The 27,991-nt window shown below is 43.5% G+C and overlaps 4 protein-coding genes across 6 annotated transcripts in view; all 4 read left to right on the top strand.

Moving 5' to 3' along the window:
- The first annotated feature begins 37 nt into the window (after positions 1 to 37).
- LOC114848800 (gamma-crystallin M2-like) lies at positions 38 to 1,155 on the top strand. Its single transcript, XM_029139563.3, has 3 exons — positions 38 to 192; positions 449 to 691; positions 865 to 1,155. The coding sequence occupies exons 1-3, from the start codon at positions 175 to 177 to the stop codon at positions 1,135 to 1,137; spliced, it is 534 nt and encodes a 177-aa protein (XP_028995396.1). The 5' UTR covers positions 38 to 174; the 3' UTR covers positions 1,138 to 1,155.
- A 2,362-nt stretch (positions 1,156 to 3,517) lies between these two features.
- On the top strand, positions 3,518 to 9,602 carry LOC114850836 (ETS translocation variant 5-like). Its single transcript, XM_029142420.3, has 13 exons — positions 3,518 to 3,674; positions 4,718 to 4,783; positions 4,906 to 4,990; positions 5,073 to 5,120; positions 5,232 to 5,282; positions 6,215 to 6,323; positions 6,414 to 6,659; positions 6,748 to 7,016; positions 7,172 to 7,234; positions 7,317 to 7,385; positions 7,546 to 7,697; positions 7,832 to 7,933; positions 8,009 to 9,602. The coding sequence occupies exons 2-13, from the start codon at positions 4,736 to 4,738 to the stop codon at positions 8,240 to 8,242; spliced, it is 1,476 nt and encodes a 491-aa protein (XP_028998253.2). The 5' UTR covers positions 3,518 to 3,674; positions 4,718 to 4,735; the 3' UTR covers positions 8,243 to 9,602.
- Positions 9,603 to 10,812: 1,210 nt separating this feature from the next.
- Positions 10,813 to 13,521, top strand: LOC114850823 (gap junction Cx32.2 protein-like). Of its 2 annotated transcripts, none has more exons than XM_055506786.1 (9): positions 10,813 to 10,935; positions 11,402 to 11,490; positions 11,569 to 11,744; positions 11,856 to 11,927; positions 12,010 to 12,090; positions 12,230 to 12,545; positions 12,637 to 12,815; positions 12,904 to 12,975; positions 13,105 to 13,521. In XM_055506786.1, exons 3-9 carry the CDS (start codon positions 11,577 to 11,579, stop codon positions 13,222 to 13,224), a joined length of 1,008 nt encoding a protein of 335 aa, XP_055362761.1. In that variant the 5' UTR covers positions 10,813 to 10,935; positions 11,402 to 11,490; positions 11,569 to 11,576; the 3' UTR covers positions 13,225 to 13,521. The 2 variants fall into 2 exon arrangements, with proteins under 2 accessions (XP_055362761.1, XP_055362762.1); XM_055506787.1 differs by having other exon boundaries at positions 10,840 to 10,931.
- A 10-nt stretch (positions 13,522 to 13,531) lies between these two features.
- The window catches only part of LOC129603781 (protein NYNRIN-like), a 54,826-nt gene continuing 40,366 nt past the window's right edge, over positions 13,532 to 27,991 (top strand). The window contains exons 1-3 of one of the 2 annotated variants that reach the window (XM_055506785.1): positions 13,532 to 16,744; positions 16,873 to 17,959; positions 19,316 to 21,621. In XM_055506785.1, coding sequence (XP_055362760.1) covers positions 17,318 to 17,959; positions 19,316 to 19,567 — 894 coding nt within the window. In that variant the 5' untranslated portion in view covers positions 13,532 to 16,744; positions 16,873 to 17,317 and the 3' untranslated portion in view covers positions 19,568 to 21,621. Of the gene's footprint in view, positions 16,745 to 16,872; positions 21,622 to 27,991 lie in introns of those variants that run through there. The other variant, XM_055506784.1, reaches the window with a different exon arrangement.

Here is a 27,991-nt window from a genome sequence, read left to right as displayed (position 1 = left end):
ACGAAAACAACTGCAGCATCAGCTAACGTGCCAAAGTTAATAGGGAGCTCATCTGAATGACAATCGTTCCACTGGCAATGCATTTCATCAGCTTTATATAAAAGTGGACCATCAGTGGTGCAGCGTGAACAAGTGGCTTTTATTCGATTGGGTGACAAGGAAGATAAGGTGATTATGGAGCGAACGGGGAAGGTGAGTACTGCCCTCACAGTACAGGACTGTAATATTGATGTAGTATTCTCATTTACGGTACCTATTGTTTATTTAGATTTCCTGAGACATACTTTTTCAGACTTAGTAAAGTTCCTACTAGAATGAAGCACAAATATTTATGAATTTGAACTCATTTATCTAAATAGTGATGGTTGGTTTTCTGGAAACGTGGAAGCAGTATAACATACTGAAACCATGCTACCTGATACGGCTAACAGAGTTGCTGCTTCTTTAGATCTTCTTCTACGAGGACAAGAACTTCCAGGGTCGTTACTTCGAATGCAGCAGCGACTGCCCTGAGCTCAGCTCCCACTTCAGCCGCTGTAACTCCATCCGGGTGGAGGGTGGGTCCTGGGTCATCTATGAGAGACCCCAGTACATGGGCTACCAGTACATCCTCATGAGAGGGGAGTACCCCAATTACCAGAGCTGGAACGGCTTCAATGACACCATTCGCTCCTGTCGCCTTGTCAGACATGTAAGTGCATCAAAAGACATTACATTTAATAGGAGAAGCATTAAAAAATTGACCCTATCAATGCTATTGCATTTTTTAACTTAAGTTCGACTCAACATATAGTCAGCTTAGCTTAACTTTGGCTCTGAAGGTGACAGATGATGCCTGACAGGATCTTTCTCTCTCCCTTCCAGCCTTCCAGCAGACACAGACTCCGCATATACGAGCGTCCGGACTTCGGCGGACAGACGATCGAGTTCAGCGAGGATCTGCCCAATCTGCTGGACCGCTGGCGCTTCCGAGACATTCACTCGGCTCAGGTCCAGGATGGTGTCTGGGTCTTTTATGAGCATCCGAACTACAGGGGGCGCCAGTACCTGCTGGAAAAGGGCGAATACCGACGCCATGCAGAGTGGGGGGCCCTTCATCCATCTGTAGGCTCCATTAGACGTGTTGTGGACTTTTAGATACATTTAAGATGACATCTTCAACCAAGTACCCTTCTCTCACTCCTTTTCCTTAACTGAACAACTTACAAATAAAAATTGAGAAACTGCAGCAAAACCAGTGCATTCAGTTCATTACTAAAGGTTGCCTAGTAAATCGTAATGAAATAACATCAAGTTTATACATGTCAGAGGAATCTATCTGAACGTTGAAAAAAATGTTGAAAAGTATATCTCCATCTCCAGAATTTCCACTCTCTGGAAACCATGCATATCTATGTTTTGGTTAGAATAGAGTTAGAATGTTAAGGTTAGAATACGAAGACAGACCTGAAAATCACCTCCATATGTCCAGCTGTGAGATTAGTCTTGATGGTTATATGTAGGTGGGCAGTGGGTGAGATCAGTTCAATACTGATAATATATCGTTTTTATCCCTAGAGATAAATTACGACCTCTTCAGCTTTCCACATACAGTATATCTTCTGGTGGCTGATGGTAAAATCCAGAAACAAAGAGGGCGCAAACAACCCAGTGATGATTCAGGAGGATTCACCAATGAGGACCTATGGTATGCTGGCAGCCATTGTTCTTCAATGGATTCCACTGCCAGAGACGACACACACCACACCAAACAATAGGGAGATAGCTGCCATGTGTATAGACACACAGACAAGACAGGTGTATTAGTTTTATCTAGAGCCGTTCAGGAATGCTGCACGATCATTGTTTATGTGACTTTACTCAACAACTGCGGAAACTGACTCTAATACTGTAATTCATCTTTATGCAGTACTTCCTAAAACCCTCTTTATGAGAGGTGATGACTTTTTACCTTCTTTAATTATTACAAGCTCACATGAGTCAAACTAAAGAGTCAGTAAAGTGAGGGAGTAATAAAATAAGTTGCGTGATGAGTTATTCATCATTGAGGATGCAAAAGATGTTGGCACAGGAGCCACCATATGGTGCACACGCTTCACTACACAGGTTACAGAACAGCTTCTATTCCCTCCTGAGCCATGTGGAAGCGTTTTAGTAAAGGCATAAGTTGGCTGTAAAACTAACCCCAGTGATAATACTAACAATACTAAAGTCATTACTTAGTATAGACTGATGAGACAAACTAAATGAGTCAAAACTATGGGCTTGTGTTTGTTAATAACAGTTACACTTTACCTTTTAATGAGACTAAAAATACTCACAATATCTATATTCTTTAAAAAAGAAAACATTAGAAACATAGGGGAAGAAAAATAAATCATAAACACAACGTGCAGACACATTTGATAAGAAACTGTAAGTCTGCAGTGTGTAATTTCCTGTTACCGGATATGTTCAATTTTATCACTATATCATTGTTTATCTACCAGAACGGAAGAATAAAACTCAGCGATGGGATATATACACAGTTGTAGATGTGCACTGGCCGAGTAAATAGGAGACATGGCAAATCAGTAACAGAGCCACTGAGTTAACCCATGTTCAAACTGGAGCTTTTATCACACACAGATCCGTTTTGGCCTCCTTCAGTGCTGATCAAGCAACTTCTTAAGTAGAGCACAATCAGTGCACCATGCTAAGGAAAGCGAAAACACACCACTCAAATAAGACATTCAGTATGAAGTTTAAAACTCTAACAATTGGTAGAAAGAGTTCTCTAAGGAAGATTCTATATAAGGTTAAGTTTGCCCTTTGGAGTGCCAATTTTACTCTTAACATGATTTTATACTGACTGGCTCTGTCTATAACCATCAGTTATTAAAGAGGCACTGTGAGAAAACCCCAGTGCTAAAGGATCAGATTAACACACAGTCAGGTGACAGGTTTGCTGATCGCTCTGCACTGACTGGTAGTGAAGTGGAAAGAGATGAAAGTGGAATTAAAAATGGAGAAACTGTTCCGCCACCTGATGAGATGAATGGACTTTGAAGCGGTCACATGTGTTCCTGGATTAAATCTGTCAGACATGTAGCACATTCCAGGAGAGACGCTACAGTAATGTGCTGTCTGCCTCTCATAAATACTGCATGTGCAATGAATAGGTGTTATTTGGTTTGCTAAACCCAGCAAATTTGGTTTGGTATGTTTTATAGTGAAAGTTAATGGATAACACTAATACTACTGCTGCTACTAATACACTGATACCACTGCTGCTTAACTTTATTTTTAGTTTTGCGTTGGTATTTTTTTCTTAATTTTCTTATTTAAATTCAGTGAAGTCGTATTCGTTAGTTCGTCAGTGTCTGTTTTTATTTACAGTATTTAGGCTCTGGCCCCTTTAAGAGAGATGTGACTTCATGAATGAAACGCAGCCATTCATAAAAAACACAGCAGACGCGCGTCAGAGCAGCGTTGACGACGATTGGATTGCCCTCTGACTGACGTGCGATTCCAGCCAATAGCAGCGCCGCAACGAGCTCGGTTCAGATCCAGCCATCAAAGCTCTTCATTGAGAAAAATCCACAGGCGAGTTTTCCTCTGAGGAGCTGCAGGCGATGTAGGGGAGAAACCTGCGTCGAGTTCACCCCACAGTGCCAAGAAACTTCGCTAACTGTGTGAGTATTGCATTTTTACGCGTGCGCGCGAATCACCGCCGGGCGCTTGAGCGAGGGCTTGTTTTCGCTTTGTTTGGCCACCGCATTGTCGCGGTTTGCTACAGGCGGTGAGGGGGCAGATGTGGGTTAAGTGGCGAACGAACGCCATTTTCTCCAAATCAGCAGCAAACAGTGCGTCCATTTGCCCGCGCGTGTTTGCGGGGTTTCAGGTTGTATTCGCCGCCTTCGTTCGCTGTTGGCGACGCGACTGTTTGTGTGGGTTGTGTGGCAAATTTCTCACTGATGAGCAACTGCCCCCCTCTCCCTCCTCCCCCGACTCCCCCCGCGAGGATCACGTTTCACTTCATTGAGAAAAACAAGGAGGTCCCACGGTCCGCTTTGCTTCACTCCATTCACAAATCTTACATTTAACGTTTGTATTAAGAAAAACACAGCATTTTGAGAGTAAAAATAAAACAAAATGAAGTTACTTTTCCTTTGGCGTCGTTACAGCAGCGACGTTTAGCTACAACCTTCGCCTGTAAAGTTGTAGAAAACGAGAAAACGCCATAACGGTGTTTTGTAACTACCAAACTGCGCTGCGGTCTGAAAAGGCCAAAAAGGAACGTTCTCTTTTATAACATTTTTTCTCATGAAAGTTTTATTTACCAGTTTAAATCACTGCACTCAGTTCTGGGAAGTTTTTAAGTACATGGTTTATACTTATTGTCAATAAGGAATGTTTATCCAAATTAGTCGCAGAAAAAAATGATAACTTGAACTGAAGAGAAATCGAATAATTATTAACCAGTAAACAGTACTGCATGTTTTACTGTCCTTTATGGAAATAACAGGACGTTGCATAATTGTATCATTGGCAACAAGGCTTTTATAGCCACTGTAAACCCCACTCTGAGGTTAGACAAACCTAAACAAACTGGGACATATCAGTGAGCGGATGGAGGGAACTGTGTAATGGTGTTAGTGGAAAATATACTGGAATGAGGCCTCTAGTCTGTTTATGTCCATGACCACCATTTCACCCACATCTGTTTTTCTCCCAGAGTGAAGACTCCTGCAACATGGATGGATTTTATGACCAGCAGGTCCCTTTCATGGTTCCTGAAAACGTGAGGCTTCACTTATATCTGCTACTTTATCTTCCATTCTAATATATAATAAATAATGTATTACTTTTCTTGTAAAATACACATTATGACATTACTAAACTCGTTTGTTATTAAACTAATAGAAATGTCACACGGAAGATTCGCTGAAATGTGTCGATGACAGGAAAAGGAAGTTCATGGACACAGAGCTGGCTCAGGACACAGAAGGTGAGCACATTATGGGGTTATTAATGTTGCTTAATTTTAAGATATTGTGTTATTTTAATATCATTTCATGACTGTCTTTCAGAGCTTTTCCAGGATCTGAGTCAACTCCAAGAAATATGGATTGCAGAAGGTGCGACATTAGACAGTTCAACATACACACAAACCTCAATAGAGATAGATGCATGATTGTACTGCTTAATTATAAGAGTATGATGAGATTATTTTCCTGTTCTTTCCACAGCTCAGGTTCCTGATGACGAGCAGTTTGTCCCAGATTTCCAGTCCAATAACTGTGAGTAGCTGCTTTTCTTCTAGTAATTATAGAGCGAGTGCAGGTTAGCGCACTTATTCATACACCTATTTACAAATAATACTGTTCCTACTCTGGCTTTGACTTGTAACCAAATCCCACAAAAATGCTGCAAGCTGAAAGAGGAGCGATTCAGACAAAATGCTCCATTTAAACATCTAGTTGAATCACACTGTATTTGACCCTCAGACTTACTCACTGTACTCGTGCCAGTCAAATCATAGTAGTCACGTGCCGCAGTAAGTGGTGTACGGCCATAAACGACTTCCTGCAACTGTACCTCTGCCTCACAAATCACGACATCGTAGATAAGCACGAGTGGTGGAGCTACTTTCAGCACTCCTGCCAAGCACGTAGCACATGTAGAGCGTTTATTGCTATTTACAGTCACCTCAGCCGACCGGCTGGTGGTTCAAGCAGAGCTGACAGGGACTGTGCTGTGGATGGAGATACTGTACTGGATCTGAGGTGTTTTCATCGCTCAATCATTAAAATCCCGCTGCAGTTTCCAGGACAATTGAAATCAGATAAGACGCTTTGTTTTTCCTTCATCCGTTGAATCAACTCAAATGTGAGCAGCTGTGCTGGAAACTGAATTATACCGTGGTTGTTAAGTTATTGTTGATTTTTCTATTTAGGTGAAATGTTAATTTTGCGGTGGAAGATTTTAGCATTTTATTAGGATTTTTGCAGTGATGGTCTTCGTGCTTTAAAAGAACAGTTTGTTTTACTGTCACATTTTCAAAACTCCAGCGGTAGTTTGATAACAAAGCGTGATGTCTGGGATAAATGGATGCAGTCCTTTTTTTATACATTTTTACATACCTATTAATTTGTGTACTAACTTATATTTGTATTACTACAAAATGTCTCGTTAAATTTTATCCTCAAAAAGTGATTGTGTGTGTTTGCAGTGATGTTTCATGGACCACCTTTCAGCAAAGTGAAACGAGAGCCCAGTCCGTCCACAGACCTGTCTCCCTGCAGAACCCCTCATGCTGACATGTGCCTTTACAGTTACAGGTACCAAAAGAATATTGGCTGTCAATCAACCCATGCTGCTTGTGAGTGGTTTAACGATCAGTTTCTTCTCGTCTCTTCTCTCCTTCTCAGTGCCTGTGACAAGAAGCCAGCCCTGACTTCAGCCTCCACGTCTGCAGCGCCGCGTGGACCTCCACCATTACAGAGGCAGCTACAGCCCCCCACCCCACGGCTCAGCGCTAACTGCCCCCCAAGCCACGCTCCCTCCCCTCGCCCCTCGCAGCACCACAGCCTCCCATCAGTCAACCAAAACCGGCAGTTTGCTCTGCCGCACCCCCCCGTCGGCTGTCCCAGCACCGCTTTTGGCGCAGAGCAAAAGTGAGTTGAAGTTGACGCACAGGCTGTAACCTGCAGTCGGACTGATTTGACACCTTTAAGCCTAATGCTTGGTTCCTCCACGCTGCAGGTTCCAACGGCAGCTGTCCGATCCCTGCTTGTCCTTCCTCCCCCCGGAGAAGATTGCAAACACGCCGTACCACCTCTCGAACCACGACGGGCGCCCACTCTACCAGCGCCACCTTTCAGAGCCCCTGGTTCCCCACGGTTTTAAACAGGAGCCACTGGACCCGCGATACCCAGAACCAGGGCCCCCTCGTGCAGGTGTGGCTGGACCGCAGAGCACCTTCAGTCATGTCACCGTCAAACAAGAGCCCAGAGACTTTGCCGTTGACTCAGGTTTGTGTGTGTCTTAGTAGTTTCATCTGTGGACATGTTTCAAGTTTCAGTGACTTAACACAAAAAGTTAATCATTCCTAAAAAAAGCCTCTCTTTTATATAATTCTGGATAACAAATAGGAGTAATTTGCTTAAGAAGACTTTGTATTTTTCAGAGGTTCAAGCTTGTCAGTCATCATTTGGGAAGTCTCCAGTTTTATACCAGAATCACAACATGGGTGAGTTTGTGTCAGCTGTGAAGTTCTTTTGCAGTCATCTGACCTTTTGTTAAACTTTGTTATATATGTTTTTATGCCATAGGATTTGGTCAAGACCGAGAACCACATTTATACTACGATGATGCCTGTGTCGTACCAGAAAGACTGGAAGGTAAGACAGAAACGAAAGAAGGCTCAAGCCATGAATATCACAATCAGAACGTTCAAATTAGTTTAGTATGAAGAATTACTATCGGTGCAAATAATAGAGCAAACTACTTTGTGCAATCGAACAAATGGTGAGGGGTGTTCTCATTTCCTGACTCTAACAGGTAAAGTGAAGCAGGAGGGCCTGCCGTACCAGCGTCGTGGTTCTCTGCAGCTCTGGCAGTTCCTACTCACGCTGCTGGACAACCCAGCTAACGTACACCTGATCGTGTGGACCGGACGCAACATGGAATTTAAACTGATCGACCCAGAAGAGGTCAGCAAGACAGAGAAAACAGAATTCTTTGAATGCCCTGGGAGCTAACTGGGATTCACTGTCAAAATGATGTATATGAACCAAACGTTTGACTCCGATGGATGTAGTAAAGTTCCCTGCTGTGTCATGTCCAGGTGGCTCGGCTGTGGGGGATCCAGAAGAACAGACCAGCCATGAACTACGATAAGCTGAGTCGCTCCCTGAGGTACTACTACGAGAAGGGCATCATGCAGAAGGTAAATCCGTTCTGACCACTAAATTAGCGTAAAAGACGGGGCACTTTTCTGAATTGTGCTTGGGTCCTCCTTCAGGTGGCCGGGGAGAGGTACGTCTACAAGTTTGTGTGCAACCCAGAGGCGCTGTTCTCCATGGCTTTCCCCGACAACCAGAGGCCGAGTCTGAAGGCCGACCCCGACGCCCCCCTGCCCCCCAGCGAGGAGGACGCCCTGCACCTGCCCAGCTACGAGGACGAGGGTCCGTACCTGGCTGAAGCAGGGGAGCAGTGCGTCCAGGGCCTGGCGTTCCCTGAAGGCTACCCTTATTAAACCAGCAGCCTCTCTCTCATTTACAGGAGGAGCCTGGAGCTGAGAGTTTCAGCGTATCTTATGTTTGTGACGCATTTATCCGATTTCTTTTTAGCCTCCTTTGCTTAAAGTTTGAAGATAAAATTGTGATTCTACTTGATGCTGAGAATCTAAATGTCTGGGACATTTGAACTTGCTGCTGTTGGGAAATACAGTTGTGTGTTCAAATGTACTATTAATTAGGATGTTTTTTTGTTACTGTTGTTCAAGCACTGCTGTTTGCTTGAAATTGGACAATTTGTAATAATTTAAGGCCAAACATTCATGTTTTAGTGCTAAACACGTTTTGTAAGTAAACTTTACTTTTTATGAGAGTACTAAAAGAAAAAGAAAGCGAGTAAAGATTGTGAGATGCAACAATGATTTCAAGAATTTAACATGAAGTCAGCAAAGAATCAATTTACAGCACCATCTTATAATGCGAGCTGTAATTGGATACGCTAGCTAACAGACTGCTACTACGTATCTCTTTATGCAAGGACATATTCCCTAAATATTTTTCTCTTATAAAATGATATTTTTTTTCATTCTAAAATTGTGAATATGCTCATACAAAAACTAATTTCTTCTCATAGTATTCTGACTTTTCCCTCAAAGGGTTCCACCCATATTCCTTGTATTACTATCCCATCAAGTTTGTACTTAGCTCAGCCGTCATTGTAGCCCTGAGCGTACGTCAACTCTGGGATCTGTGTTTCAACCAAAAACTATCTCAAAGCCATGGCACTCTCAACTTTACTGAGTCACTGGGTTGTTCTGAACCTTATTCTGCTTGAAAGGGACATATAGATTTTCCAGATGTTCTAGTCCTTCTATTAACAAATATACACACACACACTATGATGTCCTTTGTGTAATTTTCTTGTTTTTCAAACTAATATCTTGCCATTTTATGGACCAGTACGTTTTTCTTAATGTTTTTTTGACAAAGGTACTGCTTTTTGATTTTGTAACAATCTGCTAATAATAAGGATGGACTTTCTTATGAGCAGTTCACTAGTTACTGTAGTAGGATAGTTGTCAGCATTTTGTATAGTTGATTTGCTTTGGTGTCCGTATAATTATATATGAATATATTTTTGCAAAAGACTGCATTTGCTTGGCGTTGTACTATAAGCTGCACTGTTTAGCGGCCTCTCCCCGGTGGAACGACTTTTACCCTCTGAGTCCTGCAGATAGACACTAGATGTAACAATATATTTTGCTATTTGATCACAGGCTGCAGAACGATAGTGACGCTGGTGTGACGTCTACCCTCAGATACTGTACGCGTGCCTTCTGTTGATCTTTACTTATACATTAAACTGATTTGCTTTCTGGACTCGTGGGCTTTTATTTAGTTGTTTACATAATGTCAAGCATGTAGAGAAGCTACAAACAGTTGCACACAGTACCTGGATGGGAGGCTGTTTATCTTCATCACCAGCAGAGGGCGCTGCTTCTCATTTAGACATTCACATGGAGGTAACCGCCAGAGCTCTGGAACTCTTCTTTCATCTAAGGCCTTTTTCTTGGCACTTCCTTTAGGAACTGGTCTTATGAAGCCACATTAGGATGGAACCCAATGTCACTCTACTTGCTTAATGTATTCTTGCATTTGGTCGATTAGTTGGTCTTCTATTTGTAGTTTTAGTGTGTCGTTAAACAGTAACAGTTTAATAACACATTATAAGAAATAGACAAATCAAAACTTGGTTATTTTGTCTCCCGGTTCTGATTAACTCCTGTTGACGTCTATATCAATGGAGTCATTATTAACAGCACCACCAGGAGGCACCAAACTAGCTATTTTTGTCTATGACAAACGTATTATTTCCTCCTATTCACTCCGTCTCAGAGAAACTGCCAAACGCATCAACTGCCAGAACCTTGACATAAGATGAGGGGATGCAGATAATTGATAAAGTTATAAATCATTTGAAGAAGAACTGAACAAATGAGACTGAAGACATGAATAAGTCTGGCTGCAGTGGAGGAGTGTTGTAATAAATTAAACATGTTCTGTTTATTTCTAGTGCAGTGAGGCCTGTTAAGGGTGAAATTGTCCAGGTCTGACGTCATAGTAAAGAGCCTGTTACATGTTCATGAACTACTATATTGGTCTATTAATAACTTTTCTTTGAGTTTACATTCTCTGACTGTGCAGCAGGAAAAGAAAAAAACAGTTTACTCTGGCAACATGAGAGTGTGGAAAAGGAAACAATAAGCTGAGGTGGAAGCAGCTGCAGCAGATACTGTATTATGGAGGCGGAGGTATCAGGAAGCGGATGAATAAATTAAAAGGTCTGTCAAAGCATGAAGTACACAGAAACAGCACAGATTCAACTCTTCACTGCAGTTATGAACGAAGATGAACCTGTTTATCTGCGTGGTCACCACAGTCACCACACAACTGTGGAAAAGAGTATATGCAACATTCAGGTCACACACTGGTCAAGTTCATGTTCTCCAGTAGAAAGGTTCCATTACCGCACATTCTCGTGTCTCTGTGTGAATTCCTGTCGCTGACTCCTTTCCCTCGATAGTTTAGTTTTTTAGGAAAAGAGGAGGGGCTTCATCAGAACAGTTTATCCAGTGCGCTGTGTCTCACATGCAGACCTGAACTCTCCTCCTGGATTAGCTGTTTCATTTTGGTGAATCAAGACAGAAAGTGGGTGAGTTATAAAGTATTAAAAGTGTAACTATGTTTATAAACAAACTTTAGTTTGTGGATTTGTTGATAATATTGGAGAATGATTTGCTTTTACTTTAATGTGTTTCAATTGTGAAATATAACAAACTACATTTATTCAGTTTTAGAGGTTCAGGATACAATATGTAGTTCAATACAGCATTCAAACATTGTTCATATATTAGTATTGACACTTTTCTAATACATTTCAAATAGCTATATTATTGTATGTAGTAATATATTTTTAGTATTACAGTTTTAGTTCAGATTTAGTATGCTAACTTTATAAATGATGCTGCTTTTGGAATCTGCATGTTTTGAGACAGATTGTAAACATCTGCAGAACAGTTTACAAGAAACAGCTGGATGTGTTTCCAGGAATTTACAAAAGACTGGACTGAGGCCAACAGATTTTAAACAAGCTGGTTTTCTATTTTCCACTACAACAGGAACAATGAGGAGCCAGAAGCTGGGTTTCCTGTCCAGGCTGCTCTGCAAATGGCCTCAGTGTTTTACTAGCGACAGTCGACTCTTATTGGTGCGTTCACTGCATTAAACTGACTTTATTCGAGGGAGAGTAAGTGGTGAATTATGGAGGCCTGGTTCCTTTTCACAGGTAAATCAATGCTTCCTGTGCTCCTGCTGGTCAGACTGGTGATACTGGGAGCTGCAGCACATACGGCCTGGGGGGATGATGACAAGTTTGAGTGTAATTCTAGAATGCCAGGCTGTAAAGAGATCTGTTACGATCAGCTCACACCTTTGGCTGCTACACGTTTGTGGACACTACAGGTGAAAAACACTTACTATTTTTTGTTGTTCTAAAAATGTGATTCAAATTTAACAATGACTAACTATTAAATTATTTAACAATTCTGACCATAATGTCATTGGTTCTTTTAGCTGCTTTTAGTTTTGTGTCCGGGTCTAGTTTTCCTCTGCTACTTGCTCCACTTGATCAACCAGGACAATCAGGTCAGACGACACCGTTCAATTGAATATGTTTCTGTTTTTATCGTTAAACAAACATTTCTAATGTGTCATGTTTGTTCTTAAGGTAAAGAAGGCTGATGGTAAGGTCAAAGGTCACGCTCTGGGCTTGTACCAGGCCTGCATGGTGTCTGTGATACTGATAGAGGTGAGACACACACACACACACACACACACACACACACACACACACACACACACACACACACACACACACACACACACACACACACACACACACACACACACACACACACTCATCACTCCACCTGTTTGTTCTGTTGCAGGTTGTGTTTGTATTGATACAGCCACTACTCTACGGCTTCTGGGTGCGTGTGAACTACAGCTGTTCAAGGTTTCCATGTTCCCACCAAGTCGACTGTTTTGTTCCTCGTTCGGGGCAAAAGACCAGTTTCCTCTTCATCATGTTCATCGCGTCCTGCGTTTCTCTGCTGCTGAGCGCCGTGGAGCTGATTTGTGTGATGGTGAGGAACAAGCAGCAGCACGGAGCGAACGTCGTTCAGTCGGGGTCAGAGGTCACAGAGGATCCAAGCTTCCTGGAGCAGCTGCTGAGCCTGTGGCACTGTCACTCCAGCCTCTTAGGTACAATCAGAACAAAGCCATTCAATCTGTTACAAAGTCGAGACATTTGTTTGTGTCAGTGAAGGTGGATGACTGTGTTTCTCTTTCCCAGGTAAAACAAGCCTCCCAGTGTTGCAGCTGATCCGTGTGGTTATGGTGGGAGCAGCGGTGCAGCCGGTCTGGGACAAAGAGTTCACAGGATTTGTTTGTGACACTCAACAACCAGGCTGCACTTACGCTGCATTCAGTCACATCTTCTCTTTGTCTTTGCATCAGTACTGGACTCTGCAGGTAAAACTGTTATAACACTATAGAAGCAAACTGGGCAAATATGTAACTAAATATAAATAATAGGTGACAAACTCTCCTCTGTCTTCAGGTGGTTCTGATTTTGGCTCCTGGTCTGATTTTTCTTTGCTACTTGGTTCATGTCATCATGCAGAATAAAAAGGTGCAGAGAAAAAGCCATTAAGATTTTAAAAATGTAAAGGTGGTTGTGTTAATGTAAGAAACAAAAAGATTTGCCTTCAATGAAAGCAGCAGTGACAGATTTTGTGTGGCTTTGTTTATTTCCCCTCAGTGCGACCAAGGAGCTCAGGTTAAAGGTCACGTCCTCAGGGCTTATCTGGGTCTCCTGTCAGCAGGTGTTCTGCTGGAGGAGAGTCTGGACTCAGCAAGATGTTCAAAAGTCCAATACTAAACATTACTGTGACACATCTAGGGCTGATTTGGACATTATCAACAGTTTTAGGAGAGTTTTGTAAACTGTGTGTGTCTGTGTTCATGACAGATGTGTTGTTCACCTGCTGCTTTTCTCTGTCCTCAGGTGGGATTTGCTCTGTTTCAGGCTGTAACCTTCGGCTTCTACCTGTCCAACACGTATACATGTGGCATGAATCCATGTCCGGGTCAAGTCGATTGTTACATGTCCCAGACAACAGAGAAGTCGTGGTTCATCGTCATCATGTTCACTGTGACGTGTCTGTCAGGCCTGTTTACTCTGTGTTATGGGAAAAATTGTCTCTTCCTTATTTCTATGTGTCTTCCTTATTTCTATGCATTTCTATGCAGTTATTATACGATTTATGACTTATGTTCTGCAATTAATATCTTATGTTTTGTCTTACTGTATGCATTTGACATTTCACCTAGATTGTTCAATGGTTGTCTCTGCCTGATAGACTCTCAACTCTAGCTCCCAAACCCAAGGTCGGGGAGTTGTGTCTCTGTCTGTTGAGACTTGGTGCTCCTTTCTCACAGATAGTTGGACGTCAGCGATGCAGGTGTGAGAATGTAAATATCTTCACACACACTGCAACAGGGAGGAGATGGTGCATGTAATTTGATTGGGTTAGAAAGACATTCCACCCTAGTCAGACAGAGAAGCTAAAAGGCAGAAGTAACTTTAGGATCGTGGGCTCTTTGCATCACACCTTCGTGGTGTGTGCAATGATCTCCCCAGCTGGTTTTTGGTTTGTTGATGTGCACGATCAACATCCATGCTTTTTATTTGCTTTCCCCATTATTTTTATTTTCTTTATTATTTCAATAAATCGCACAAAAGGACAACTCTCTCTCATCTACTTCTTTATGGAAAATTTCCACCACAGAAATTGGCGTCACGAACAGGATCCCGCGGCAGGTCGTCTGGACGGTGTGACCAGGGACGATAGTCCTGAGGACTAGGGTCGCTCAGCCTCCAAACCTCTACAGACATTCAGAGCTGGGAGGACTGCTCACCCGTCTGGATCGCCTCTGACGAGATCCACGAACTCAGATTCAAACTCAAATCCTAATTTGGCTCGGCTCGGTGAGAGAGATTCCTTTTGATTTGGGAAAAAACAAAAGGATTGGAACTTTTATTTTTAATTTAGCTGAAACATTTCAATTGGTTGAAAAAAAAAGGAAAGAAATCTTCTGTTTGGTTCAAACACTAAATTTGATTAGGAAAATTAATTAGATCGAGAGAAAAAAATCCCAATATTACATGTTCTTAATTAGGTGAAAGTCTGCTCTGGGTGGTGAGACGTCGGTTGCTAAGGGTTGGCTCGTGGAACCGAGCTTCCGTCTGTACTGAGGATACAGACATGTTTTTTTGATCTGTGCGTGGTCCACACGTGGGGGACTGAGTATAAAAGACGGCTTCTGAAAGAGGGAGTGCGTTTGCAGAGTGAAGTATTTTCAAGATACGAGGGACCCGGGCCTAGAGGGGCCTAACGTTGAGGAAATACTTCGGGAAAGGCTCTGTCGCCAGATCAGGTTGGTTCCCTTTTTACGGAGACGTCCGATAAAAAGGCATTTTGGGAAGGTTCCGGCCGGAACACCCCAAAAATCTAAGGCAGGAAACCGCCGGACTCTGAAAGACGGGTTCGGGGCAATTTGAGTCTTCACCACCAGACAGAAACCGTACAAAACTAAACGTAATTAAAGTAAATATGGTTATTAGTGCGTTTCATGTTTCCATGAGTGGGAAACTGGTTATGGGTTCAAAAGGAGAATCGCTTTGTGTAAGGACATACGCACCTTAAAAGAAAAATTAGAGACAAAAGAAAATACTTGAAAAAGCAAAACTATCAAAACTAAAGCCTTAAAAGAAACAAAAGATGAGAGTAACAGGAAAAAAGGAGATAACAACTCTGGGGAAGAATTGTTTGCACTCTGCCACACACACACATACCACACACACATATCATGCCAAGAGCAAATGCTCCCATTGTTTCTGCTCTTTGTCCTAATGCAGAACTGAGCGCGATGAGGGTAAATCCGGATCTGGACTCCTTTCCCACCATCAGCAGAAGAACCGAAGGAGAAGAAGCGCTAACCAACAACCAGAACAGGGTGGAAGCTCTGACACCACAGCAGCTGGAGGACACAGACCACAGCATGGACGCCTCAGCGACTCCCACAACGTCTGCAGCCATCACGTTCTGGGCTCATCAGATGAACCAGCTACTACAAGCGTGTGTGTCTGACACAGACACCTGCTTATGACAATCAGCAAAGGAAAACAAGGACAGAGCAACAGCAGAGAAGACGTGCTCTGACACAGACACTGGTTGAAACAACAGGAGAGGCTTCAGACGTGATCGGCCCAAAAGAGCTGCATGCGAGGATCCAGGAAAGGTCTGTCATCGAGGAACAACTGTCCCATTAAAAGGCTTCACCCACTGGTGCTCACATCAGACTGATGGTTGGGGAAGGAGGAAGGTGACGGTTCCTTTTCACGTGACGTACAAGACGGTACCGCAAACATACACACACATTCATACACGCAATGAAGAAACACGCTTACAGCTGATACACGCTCAAATTCATGTTCATGCTTATCTGCTCGCAATGAAGAATCGCTTTTTGCTTAAAAAAATCCCACAGAGTGATTTTAAAATGATGACAAACAGCTAAATGACAACTGCTGCATGACTTTACAGTCTGATGGGTTCAAACTATTTTAACTTGCAACAAATTCAGTAATAAAATCCTCTACGTTTCTAAAAGGGTTTGTGCACAATATAGGTTTGTCTGGCCAGACTAGAAGACTATAGGAAACAAAACAGACTATAGGAAAACAAAACAGACTGTAGAAAAAACAAAACCAGACCATAGGAAGACTGAAACCGACTGAAACAGACTATTAATGACTATTAAAGGGAAGACGACTATTAGAGAGAAGTAATAATAATTACTGTACGTACCAGACTATTAAAGAAAACTTATTTTTTCACTGTCTTATGCAACATTTGACAGCGAGACACCTTGAGATTTATTGTTGCTTTCAAATTTATGCCCAGTTAATTTTTAGGAAGAGATCTCATGTGTAGTTTAGGTATTTGATTGATTTCCACTCCAGACGGAGTGCAGGTTACATCTACAGACATTCTAAATAATCCCTCTTTTGTTGCTGTTAACTTCAGCTCAGCTGTGCTCTTATCATTGGCTGCTGAGGGGGGGCTGTAACTGAGGCCCTCACACAGGCTGCATCACGGCTTGTTTATGATTTCACACACACACACACTCAAACTGACCTCAACTTCCCTCTTTTGGGATGAACACAGGTCTGCGCTTGCAATTTCTTTTCCTAACGAACAAAAAGATTCTTGATTTTTATTCTACAGTTCCACACGTCCCTCTGTGAAAACATGATGGAGACAGATGCAGGACGTGGGTCCTTTCGTGAACAGATGTGAACGGGGTGGAGACTGGTGAACGACTTCTGACCCCATGTGACGTATTCACCTACTTTGCATACTTTAAAAAAAAAAACTTTTTTTTATTCTGCCTGTCATGCACAACAAACAGTGAACCTCCACATTCTAATGACACACTACATGTTTTTATTTTTATTTTTCAGAGGACGCTCTGACCCAACACTCAGCCTTACAGGAAGCCCTGCTTCCCTGTGGCTCACACACAGACATGATGTAGGTTTGATCAGAGGATGTGAACCAGTGGTCATCACACCTAAATCTGACCACAGACCATGTAAACAACAACACCCTCTTAAAGGAAGCCATAGATGGTGTTACTGCAGACACCACTAAGCTATTGAAACATTGGATGCTACAGGCCACAAAGAGAGCCTGTTTAAATTACACTTTGTTCAGACAAAGGTTATTTTCTGGGTCATTGTAATTACAGCTGATGGCAAATCCATCTCACCCAACTGAGTTAAAGCAATTTGAGACCTGCCTAAACCGTGCACGTAAAAACAGCTGATATCTTTTCTAGGTCTTTGTTCTTATTGTAGGACTTTCGTTCCTAACTTTACTGTCTTTGAGGCCCCACTCAGGGTTCTGATGCAGACGTCTTCATCGTCCACTTCTTGTCTCACGTGGACGTCTGAGGCTGAACAGGCGTTCACCGACCTCAAACGTGCTCTTCAGTCGGCTCCTACTTTGGGTCTACCTGACCCTACGCGACCTTTCACCCAAACAGTGGATGAGAAATCAGGTTGTATGACCTCTGTCCTTCTACAGGATCACGGAGGACGTCCGCGCCCTGTAGCCTATTTCTCTGCTAAGCTTGACCCAGTCGCTGCGGGGCTCCCACGATGCCTCCGAGCAGTGGCTGCGGCAGAGAAAGCCGTGCTGGCATCACGTGACATTGTTGGGTATTCTGATGTCACCCTGCTGGTTCCTCATGCCGTGTCTTTGATCCTTTTGGAACAAAAAACATCACATCTTTCTACAGCCCGATGGCTTAGATACAACACCATCTTACTGGACATGCCAAACATCACTGTCAAAAGGTGCAATGTGCTTAACCCAGCCACTTTGTTTCCAGGCCCTGACGATGGCGAGCCTCACAACTGTGTTTCGGTGTTGAACCAGGTCTGCACTCCGCGCCCAGATCTGTCGGAGGTGCCAATTCCTAACTGTGACCTCGTTCTCTTTGTTGATGGCTCCGCCTCTAGAGACCCTGCTTCGGGCCGCTGTCAGGTTGGATATGCAGTCTGCACCTCTCATACTGTTTTACAGTCTGGCCCTTTGCCAGGACATTACTCTGCTCAGGCTGCGGAGTTGATCGCACTGACCGAAGCCTGTAAATTGGCTGAAGGGAAGTCTGCTACTATCTACACAGACTCCAGATACGCTTTTGGCGTTACGCATGACTTTGGTGCTCTGTGGAAACACAGAAAGTTTTTGAAATCTGATGGCAAACCTATCTTGCATCATGATAAGGTTGCTGATCTGCTCGACGCAATTCTGTTATCGGCTGCAATTGCTGTATGTAAGTGTCCCGCACACACTGGGGGCACTGATCCCATCTCTGCTGGAAACGCACGCGCTGATGCTGCTGCGAAGGCAGCTGCCCGACTTCCCCTTCCTCTTGCTCCCTGCCTCTTATCCTCCACCTCTACCCAACCTCCCTCTCCTCCCTCTGCTCTGCCTGATCTTCAGACATTCTCTACCCCACAGGAACGCAAGCTCTGGCTGACGAATGGCGCCACCAGTAGCCATGGCGTTTGGTATGGGCCCGACGGCAAACCTTGCCTACCTAAACACTTTTTCCCTCATTTCGCGAAGTTGACACATGGATTAGACCATGTATCAAAGGGGGGAATGTTAGATGCTCTTACAAAACATTGGTACACTAAGGGATTTTCAATCTATGCGCAAAAATACTGTGAAGCGTGTATGACATGCGCCCAACACAACCCAGGTAAGACGACTGCCAAACCACTGGCAGCTCACCCACCACCGGAACAGGCGTTTGACCATTTAATGCTGGACTTCATCGAACTAACGCCGGCAGAAGGTAAAAAGTATTGTTTAGTGATTGTTGATATGTGGTCAAAATGGGTGGAGGCCTTCCCAGCTAAACATGCTAACAGCCATGCAGTTACCAAAGCCTTGCTGACAGAAATAATTCCCAGATGGGGGATTCCATCTAAAATCAGCAGTGACAACGGCTCACATTTTGCAAACCAAGCCCTCGAGGAAGTGGGAAAGTTTCTGAACATCGACATCAGAAAGGACTGCTCTTACCACCCCCAAAGCGGAGGGGCGGTAGAGAGAGAGAATGGCACTTTGAAAAACAAACTGGCTAAATGCTGCTCAGAGACTGGTCTCAAGTGGACTCAGGCTCTTCCCATTGTGCTCTCATACATGAGAATGAGGAGAAGGATGAGAACAAACCTCAGCCCGTATGAGATCCTATTTGGTAGACCTCCTATGATGGGACTCCACACTGAGACTGAGACTAGGATTTTACCACCTACTGAAATGTGCGAAGACGCAATGCTACAGTACTGTAAGAACTTATCCTCTGTTCTGTCCCAAATCTCCAAACAGGTGAAAGCGGCTCTGCCCAAACAGGCGACAGAACCACTGCACATCATTCAACCAGGAGACTGGGTGATCATTAAGGAGCTTCGCAGGAAGCACTGGAACTCAAAGCGGTGGCAAGGTCCCTTCCAAGTCCTTCTGACGACCCACACGGCTGTGAAGATCACAGAAAGAGCGACTTGGATCAACTCCATCCAGGAAGGTCCCGGATCCGACAGACGACCCTCCATCTACACCACACGAGAAAACCACCACTGACATAAAGAACTGAGAAGGACGACCCTCGCTGTGCTCACACACGCACTGAGGCGAGGCTGCGTTGACCGTTCAGCTAAAGGTGTGAGCCAAGCGCCGCCTGAAGCTGCACCGGTGAATCACACTATCAGACCATACATCTACACACACGCTCCTGAGAAAACACACACACGAGCAGCCTTGAGTTGCCAACGCTGGACGACGTGTAGACTCTTCACATCACGGGAGTGACAGTAACTCAGACGACATTGGGAGGAAACCTGGCGGTGATAACGAATCCCAAGTGTCTCTGTGACCAGCTGATCACAACCTGAAGAACCCCAACGAACAATCAATACTTCAACACACAGGTTGGAAACAATCTAACGCTACTGTTCAACAGGAAGAAGCAGATTGTTACGAGACATCAATTGTAAACATGCTTTGTTAGACTTCATTTTATGTTACTCTGATTATTGCCTTTATCACATGATGTTTCTATGTAAGTTTACACACTACTTTTGAATGAGAAATTTCACAACAACAACAACAACGACACTGAGTTTAAATATCCTGAAGTTGACTTGGTGTTTAATTTGCTCACAATCACTTTATTCACTGCTACAATTAGTTTTATCCTTCATTTACAGATGAAAGACAACACAAGCGGAAATATGCATCATCATTCTGGTTAAATCCCTGAATCTCCTATTCGCTCTAGACGCAAATGTACAATTAAAGATCCGAAAGCATTAAATCTATCTTAAGAATATATGAAACAGAACCCCACCGGAAACCTATGGTTATCATACATTAATTGTCTTTATTACATTACAATTGAATGGCCATAGACACGTTGTTAGCAGAGAAAAGAGGCGTTTGTGTTATGTTTGGAGACGCATGTTGTACTTACATCCTGAATAACACTGATTCTAATGGTATTGTGGCGAAGGCGCTCCACGGCCTTCAGAATCTCAGCTAACTCTGGTATAGGTTCTTTCCCTTGGAATTGGCTAAACAAAATGTCTGGAAAATGGAAATCTGTTCTCATGTCCGCAGCTGTTTCCTTTATCATTGAGATGCCTGTGATTCTCTTGTTTGGTTTTTGCGTTATCCCACTGGTTAGAGGTCTCATCATGCGTGCGACTTCAGCAACACTCGTATGAGATGACACAATGCACTATGTTCAAAAACCCCAACTCTAATTTACTTAATGACTTTGACGATGGTTTTAGGCTATCTGACCACAAAATATAATATGATACAAATATGATAATGAGCTTATTTTCTTCACATGCCAATACAGAAGTTATTCTTGTATAACTACCCACCAAAAACAGCTCCCAACCTTTTGTCCCTAAGTTACTTGCATTTTATGTGAAGGTGTATTTTGAATCTTGATGAGTTAATACCCTTATTGTTTCATTTGCAAGGATCTTTTATTATTACAGAATGTGATGTTGACAATTTTTCTTCTTAGTGGTTGATTAATGTGTAATCAAAAGGGGGGAGTGTTATGGGAAAAATTGTCTCTTCCTTATTTTTATGTGTCTTCCTTATTTCTATGCATTTCTATGCAGTTATTATACGATTTATGACTTATGTTCTGCAATTAATATCTTATGTTTTGTCTTACTGTATGCATTTGACATTTCACCTAGATTGTTCAATGGTTGTCTCTGCCTGATAGACTCTCAACTCTAGCTCCCAAACCCAAGGTCAGCGAGTTGTGTCTCTGTCTGTTGAGACTTGGTGCTCCTTTCTCACAGATAGTTGGACGTCAGCGATGCAGGTGTGAGAATGTAAATATCTTCACACACACTGCAACAGGGAGGAGATGGTGCATGTAATTTGATTGGGTTAGAAAGACATTCCACCCTAGTCAGACAGAGAAGCTAAAAGGCAGAAGTAACTTTAGGATCGTGGGCTCTTTGCATCACACCTTCGTGGTGTGTGCACTGATCTCCCCAGCTGGTTTTTGGTTTGTTGATGTGCACGATCAACATCCATGCTTTTTATTTGCTTTCCCCATTATTTTTATTTTCTTTATTATTTCAATAAATCGCACAAAAGGACAACTCTCTCTCATCTACTTCTTTATGGAAAATTTCCACCACACTCTGATAGAGCTGGTGCGTTCACTGAACAATGACAATTCTGTACATTATGAAAGTTAAGACCATACGTCTCCTTTTCCGTGTGAATGAAAAGATTTTGACTCGATGCTGAACTTGTCTCTGTCCCACAGTGTGTGGTGCTGATCAGAGCGAGACCCTGGAACAAACCTCAGAACAACAAGATCTCAGAGACGTCTGGATTTCAGATGGACCTCAAAGAAGAAGGAGCCACTGCAGAGAGCAATGAAAGCTGCTCTAAACTCAACATCTGAACTAGGAGGAATAGACGGTTACTGTGAGGATGAACTCTCATAAACCTGCTTGACTCCTTGACACTTTTTCACAATTTCACAATTTTGTACCTGTATGAGATTATTTTCATTTTTTTTGTGATATGCAATGTTTTTTGACACAATAACAAAATGTAAATTGTCTACATATGTGTTGTGGAAATTTCCCATAAACAAGCAGATGAGAGAGTTGTCTTTTGTGTGATTTATTATAAAAATTAAGGAAAATAAAAATAATGGGGAAAGCAAATCAAAAACATCAAAAACCAGCTGGAGATCAGTGCACACACCACGAAGGTGTGATGCAAAGAGCCCACGATCCTCAAGTTGTCTCTGCCTTTTAACCCCTTTCTCTGGCTCTGGTGGAATGTCTCTCTGCAGCAATGGAATTGTTTGTGCCACCTTATCTCATCGTGTCTTGTTATCCAAAAGAAAGAAACACCAAGCTTCGAAGACAAGGGGTCTCCGCCCCTTTTTAAAGTGAACAGTGTTTAAATACCTCGTTAAATCTTTCAGTTCATTCATAGATTTCACCTGTTTCCTTCGCACAGAGACCAAAATGTCCATTTCTAGAGGATCCTGTAGATGAGGACGCTGTATTAATTTACACTTTACGCATTGAATTTACGCCGCAAGAGGATTTTGACGCCACGCGTTAATTTTCTTTCATATCGCCGTGCATATTTATTTTAGCGGTACCGTTTTTATCGAGACTCCATACATACATTAATAATCTTATCCACCCATACGTCAAACACATCACCCATCGTGGCCGTGCTTTTACATCCGAGCAGATTCTTTGTGTTGCGTTACGTTTTTTTGCAAACGGTAGTTTTCTTTATAACATTGGAGATGCTGAGCACATTAGTGAAGCCACTGTTTGTAGAAAAGTTTGACCTCAAGCGCTTTCCTTGACACAAACTCCTTAAAGCCATTAAAGAGGAGTTTCACAGGATTGCAGGTATGTGGTAATTAATTTGTTTCATTGAGGCTAATCTGAAAAATGATGATCAGTTAATAATATCTTGCTGTGACCCCTGGAAATAAACTGATAAATGTCCAGGTACACTGACCACTCTTTGTAATGGTCAAAGACTACATCACCATACTGTAACTGACGTATCATTGTTTACACCACCAAGATCATATGTGATGCTGCACATATTATCACAAACGTGGCTCTGTTCATATATTCATGAATATATCGTGAGTCAACCCTAAGTAACAGGCAGTGGTAAGTACATGTATGTCCTATACACATATTTCAATGCATGCACTCACACTCACAGGAACACTTCTATGCAGCACTAAAGTAATGAGAACTTTCTTCTAGGAGAGATTGACGACTTTCTGCTGGAGATAGGGGTTAATGGCAGCCCACACTACTGACCTCTCACCCAGAACCTGAAGCAGGCTCCCAGCAGCGCTTTAACAATTCACCTTTAACTATACACTCACCTCCAGCTTTTGTTTGAGAATTTCAATTTCTAGATCTGTCTTTTCAATCTGGCGGTCCAAGTATAACATTTCCTTGAGATTTAGTTTGTACAACTCCTTAACCAGTAACTGAAAATACAGACGATTTAGAGTTACAAGACATAGTTCCTCATTACTCTTACAGAATTGAACTCTGGCGTTTACTGAACATCACTGACTGTGTGCATCTGTGCAGCAGAATGTGACGGACCCTCTTGCTGTTCATCCACACTCTGGGGCAGAGGGGAGATAATAATGTATACTTGTATACTTGGAGATCAAGTTACATCCTTTAGGCTACGCAACACAAACATCAGAAATCATGTGATGTATATAAACTGTATTAATATTACACTTACTGCTTATTATAATTTAAGCTTTATTTAGTATGATGCTCACAACATCCTGGGCTTCTGTTGTGACAAGAGGATTCATATATTATCATCAGAATCTGTTAAGACCAACAAAGAACCCAACCCAGAATCTAAGAAATGGATATATCAAAAGTACTGTAGCCTATGTAAAAACTCTAAATATATCTAGGTAGGCCTCTTACATTTTACACATGCACTTGTATCCGGGGGAGTGACTGGTTCTGATGAACTCCCTCCAGGAATTCCTCCAGCCTCTGCTTTCCAGTGTTCATGCTGAGGGCCTTCTCCTCTGCATGTGTCAGTGGTGGAGGTGCAGGTCCTCCACCAGTTGTTTTAGCCTCTGCCTTCTTTCTGTTGGCTGAGTAGAAGTCAAATGTTTAACTGTGTGAAAACATTACAGCCATGTTGAAAATGCTGCTGCACTGCTATTTTTTTATGTAATATGTCAAATGTTGTAATGTCAGGTAGTCTACACCCATGATATGATGGTGCCTTACCTGTTTGAATTATGTTTTTATATTTCATTTACACTTCCCACATCAACCACAACAGGAATTTTAAAAATGCATGGACATAACACTGCACTTTTAATTCATACAAACATCGGTATTTTATGCGATTACTGGAGTAACTCCTTAGATGAGTGAACAATTACTTCAAAATACCTTACTTTACAAGTAAAATATAACAACAATAACATTATTTAGTAATTAGTTACACCGAACACTGTATGATTGAAATGTAAACTTACGCATTGACTCGAGCAGCTATTTTCTTCCAAGCTAATTCTTTCTCTCTCGCCGCTGCAGCCGTGTTGCTTTTTTCTACGGATTATGAACTCGTAGTCGCTATTTGCTTGACGTATCATATCCATTTGTTGTCCTGTTGCCATGGTGACTCGTAATATCTTCACTCCATTGATCAGGGGCTTTGTATCTTAACTCTGAGTCAATCAACTCGGAGTTGCTTAAACCAACTCTTTTCAGCTGTTCTGAAACCAAAAACTCCAGGTTTGCAAACTCAGTGTAAGTCAACTCTGAGTTTAATGTAGTTAAACCTCTTTCTTGAAACGGGCCCCGGGTGTACTGTAGAACACAAATGTGACGGTCCTCCTCGTCCCCTCACCTGAGTGACAGACGGAGATGATTGGTGGAGGTGATAGGGGCGTGGTGAGAGCTTGGCTAAATGCAGGTGCGTCCAAGCGCCGCTTTCCATACTTGTTGGCTGCAAGGAGGACAGAGTGGATAGGGCTGCGTGCTGATCACGGCATATTGTGGTTAAATGATTCGAGCTTTCTACGGTGTCGATGCGGCTTTGGTGGTTTTAATAATCTTGACTCTTGCTGTTTTTTACACTTGGGCCGCTCTGTTTGGTTTATCGTGGTTTGGTTTTTGATATTTGTTTTCCCGTGCATGGTGTTTGCATTCATGTGATTTATTTTTCTATTGGTCATTGCCTATGTGACAGGGCGGCAAGAGCCCGCACAGAAAGGACGCCAGGGGAGGCAGAGGAGGACGTTCACACTCGACAATATTTATTCTTTAAAATGTATTGCGCAATTAAAATACACCACACAAGGTAAGTAATATAAACATCAAAAAATAATAAAAAACTAAATCACACCATGCAAAACCACGGCAAACAAAAGTAAACAACAACAAAAACAACAAAATAGAAACCAAAACAAAACCAACCAACCTAAATTAACAAAGATACCGATGAATCACCAGTTATAACACACACACACACCAACAATGGTTTCCGACTCTTAGGTCCTGGACGATCCGAGGGACCGAAACCGAGACACAATAAAAAGAAGAAGCCAGAAACAGCAGCGTCGGGGAAGGACACAAACCCGTGGGTCACTCGTATCCAGACCCAAAGCAGTAGTCTGGATTGGTGCAGCTGTGCTTCCCGGTCGCTGCCCCCGCAGTCGTCGCCTACCAGCGAGGCTCCGCTCTCCCCAGCCGCTGGCGGCTGAACACCACCCGCCGCGACTCGAGCTAATGCCAGCCCGGATAGCTTTTATTATGACGCCGGCTCTGTGAAGGGGTCCGGCTCTGTAGCGATCGCACATAGGCGCACCACTGCAGCCACGGATAAACCACAACCATCTTATGCGGGTGCTCACCTGCGCTCCTGGGCACCAGCCACAAGCCAACAAAGAGCCCTAATCAGGTGTTCACCTGTACTTAAAGGCACCAGCCTGGCCCGCCTCCCAGGGAGCCAATTATTCCCAATCTTGGTTGGAAGGTGGGTGGGGCAAACCTCCACACCACCACATCTACCCCTAGCCTTTTAAATCGTCGTCCCGACGATCGAACCACTTAGGACTACAACCAGGGCCTACTGAACACAAACAGAGTTTGAGACAGACTCTACTGACCTGCTCGTAGGAGCACTAACTTGCCTATCTACTGGCCGAGGGAGATGATGGATGTTCGTATGACGACCTGCCGTGGACCGAGAAGTGTGGTGCAGCACTGATGCATAGGTATCAGCCTGGTTTGGTACTGATGACTGCTGGGGCCCAGATGGTAATGGGTCTGAAGCAGATTAGAGGACTTGGGAAGCACCAGCCGACTCACTCAGAGGCAACGGGTTGGCAATAGGCTGCTGAACATCATATGCCAACACCCAAAGTTCTTCGTCCGAAGGGTCATCAGGCTGATCCTGTGCGGCTGGTGGCAGCTCTGGTGGAGGAACAACCTCCACCGGCCTGGCAACGCACTTCAAGTCTCTATGCACAGTTCTCACTTTGTGCAGGTGGTGTACAGGTGCCACGGTGTAAACTGCTCCACCCTCAAGAGGAGCCTTGACTACCTGATGTACCTCAGGATTTCACAAATCTTGGATCTTATGGTGCCTCTGACACCGCACTCTTTAACATAGACCCGCTGACCAACTGGCAGGGGTTGATCCCGTACTCGCTGGTCATACCGCTCCTTCCTACGGGCCGCAGCAACGAGTACCTGCTCTCGTGCGCAGTCAAAAGCGACCCTCATCTGCTCTTGATGCTCAGCCACCCAACCCTGCACCTCCTCTGGATGTGGTTCTTCCACTCGCCCCAAGAGAAAATCAATGGGGTGCCTGGGTTCCTGTCCAAACATCAAGTAAAATGGGGACTCCCCAGTACTTTGATGAGGCGTAGTGTTATAAAAAAAGAGGAACTGTGGTAAACAGGAAACCCAGTGTCCCTTCTGTGAGGGGGGGGCAAAGAACACAGAAGATCATGAAGGGTCCGGTTGAAACGTATGCACTGCCCATTCCCTGCTGGATGGTAGGGGGTGCTGCGAGATTTAGTCACACCGTACAACAAGTAAAGCTGCTTAATCAAAGCGCTCTCAAAACTTCTACCTTGATCGGAACTTGTAGAACCACTCCAGAACTAGTACCTGGGCCACCGTGCAGGCCCGTTGGTCACCTGTAGGAACCGCTACAGTAAATTTTGTGAAGACATCTGTCATCACCAGAACGTTCTCCCGCCCACACCGAGAAGGCTCAAGTAAGGTGAAGTCGATAGCAAGGATCTCATTGGGTCGGGAGGCAAGTAGGTGCCCCATAAAACTATGAGGTGCCAGTCCTGTGTCTTTAGCGACCTGGCACCGCTCACATGCCTGTACCCAGTTCCTGATGTCAAGAGACATACCTGGCCACTAACACCTCTGCCAAACTAGTTCCATGGTCCGCTCCCTACCCTGTTGGCCAAGTTGTTGATGCAGCTGGCGCAAGGTCTCTTGCTTAAGAGCGTCAGGCAAAAGTACCTGGAGAGATTCTTCCCCCCCCCCATCAGGTCGATAGACCCGCCGGAATAGAACCCTGTCCTTTTCTACTAGGCGGTCCCACTGGCGCAATAGCGCCCGAGCTGGCTTCGAAAGGGATTACCGTTCAGAAGGAGTGGGTAGAATTTTTCCGGTGCCAAAATGGAAGAACTTCTCTCAAAGGGTCACTCTCTGGCAACAAATGCACATCAGAAGCAGAGTGAGATGGGAGAACAGAAATCACTGATTGGCTGACTGATATAACTGGATCTACGGGCACGCCTCCTTGCAACTCGGCAGGGACCAAAGTGCCAGGCAGCCACATAGTCTCAGGCTCCAGCTTGGTGGTGTATTGCCGGGAAATCAAATCCGCATTTTTATTTGTACGGCCTGAGCGGTACTTGATTTCAAAATCAAATGCAGCTAACTG

This window comes from Betta splendens, chromosome 2, assembly GCF_900634795.4.
Source record: "Betta splendens chromosome 2, fBetSpl5.4, whole genome shotgun sequence".
Lineage (NCBI taxonomy): Eukaryota > Metazoa > Chordata > Actinopteri > Anabantiformes > Osphronemidae > Betta > Betta splendens.
The sequence above is the reverse complement of the archived record's forward strand: the minus strand, read 5'-3'. Positions and strand labels throughout refer to the sequence as shown.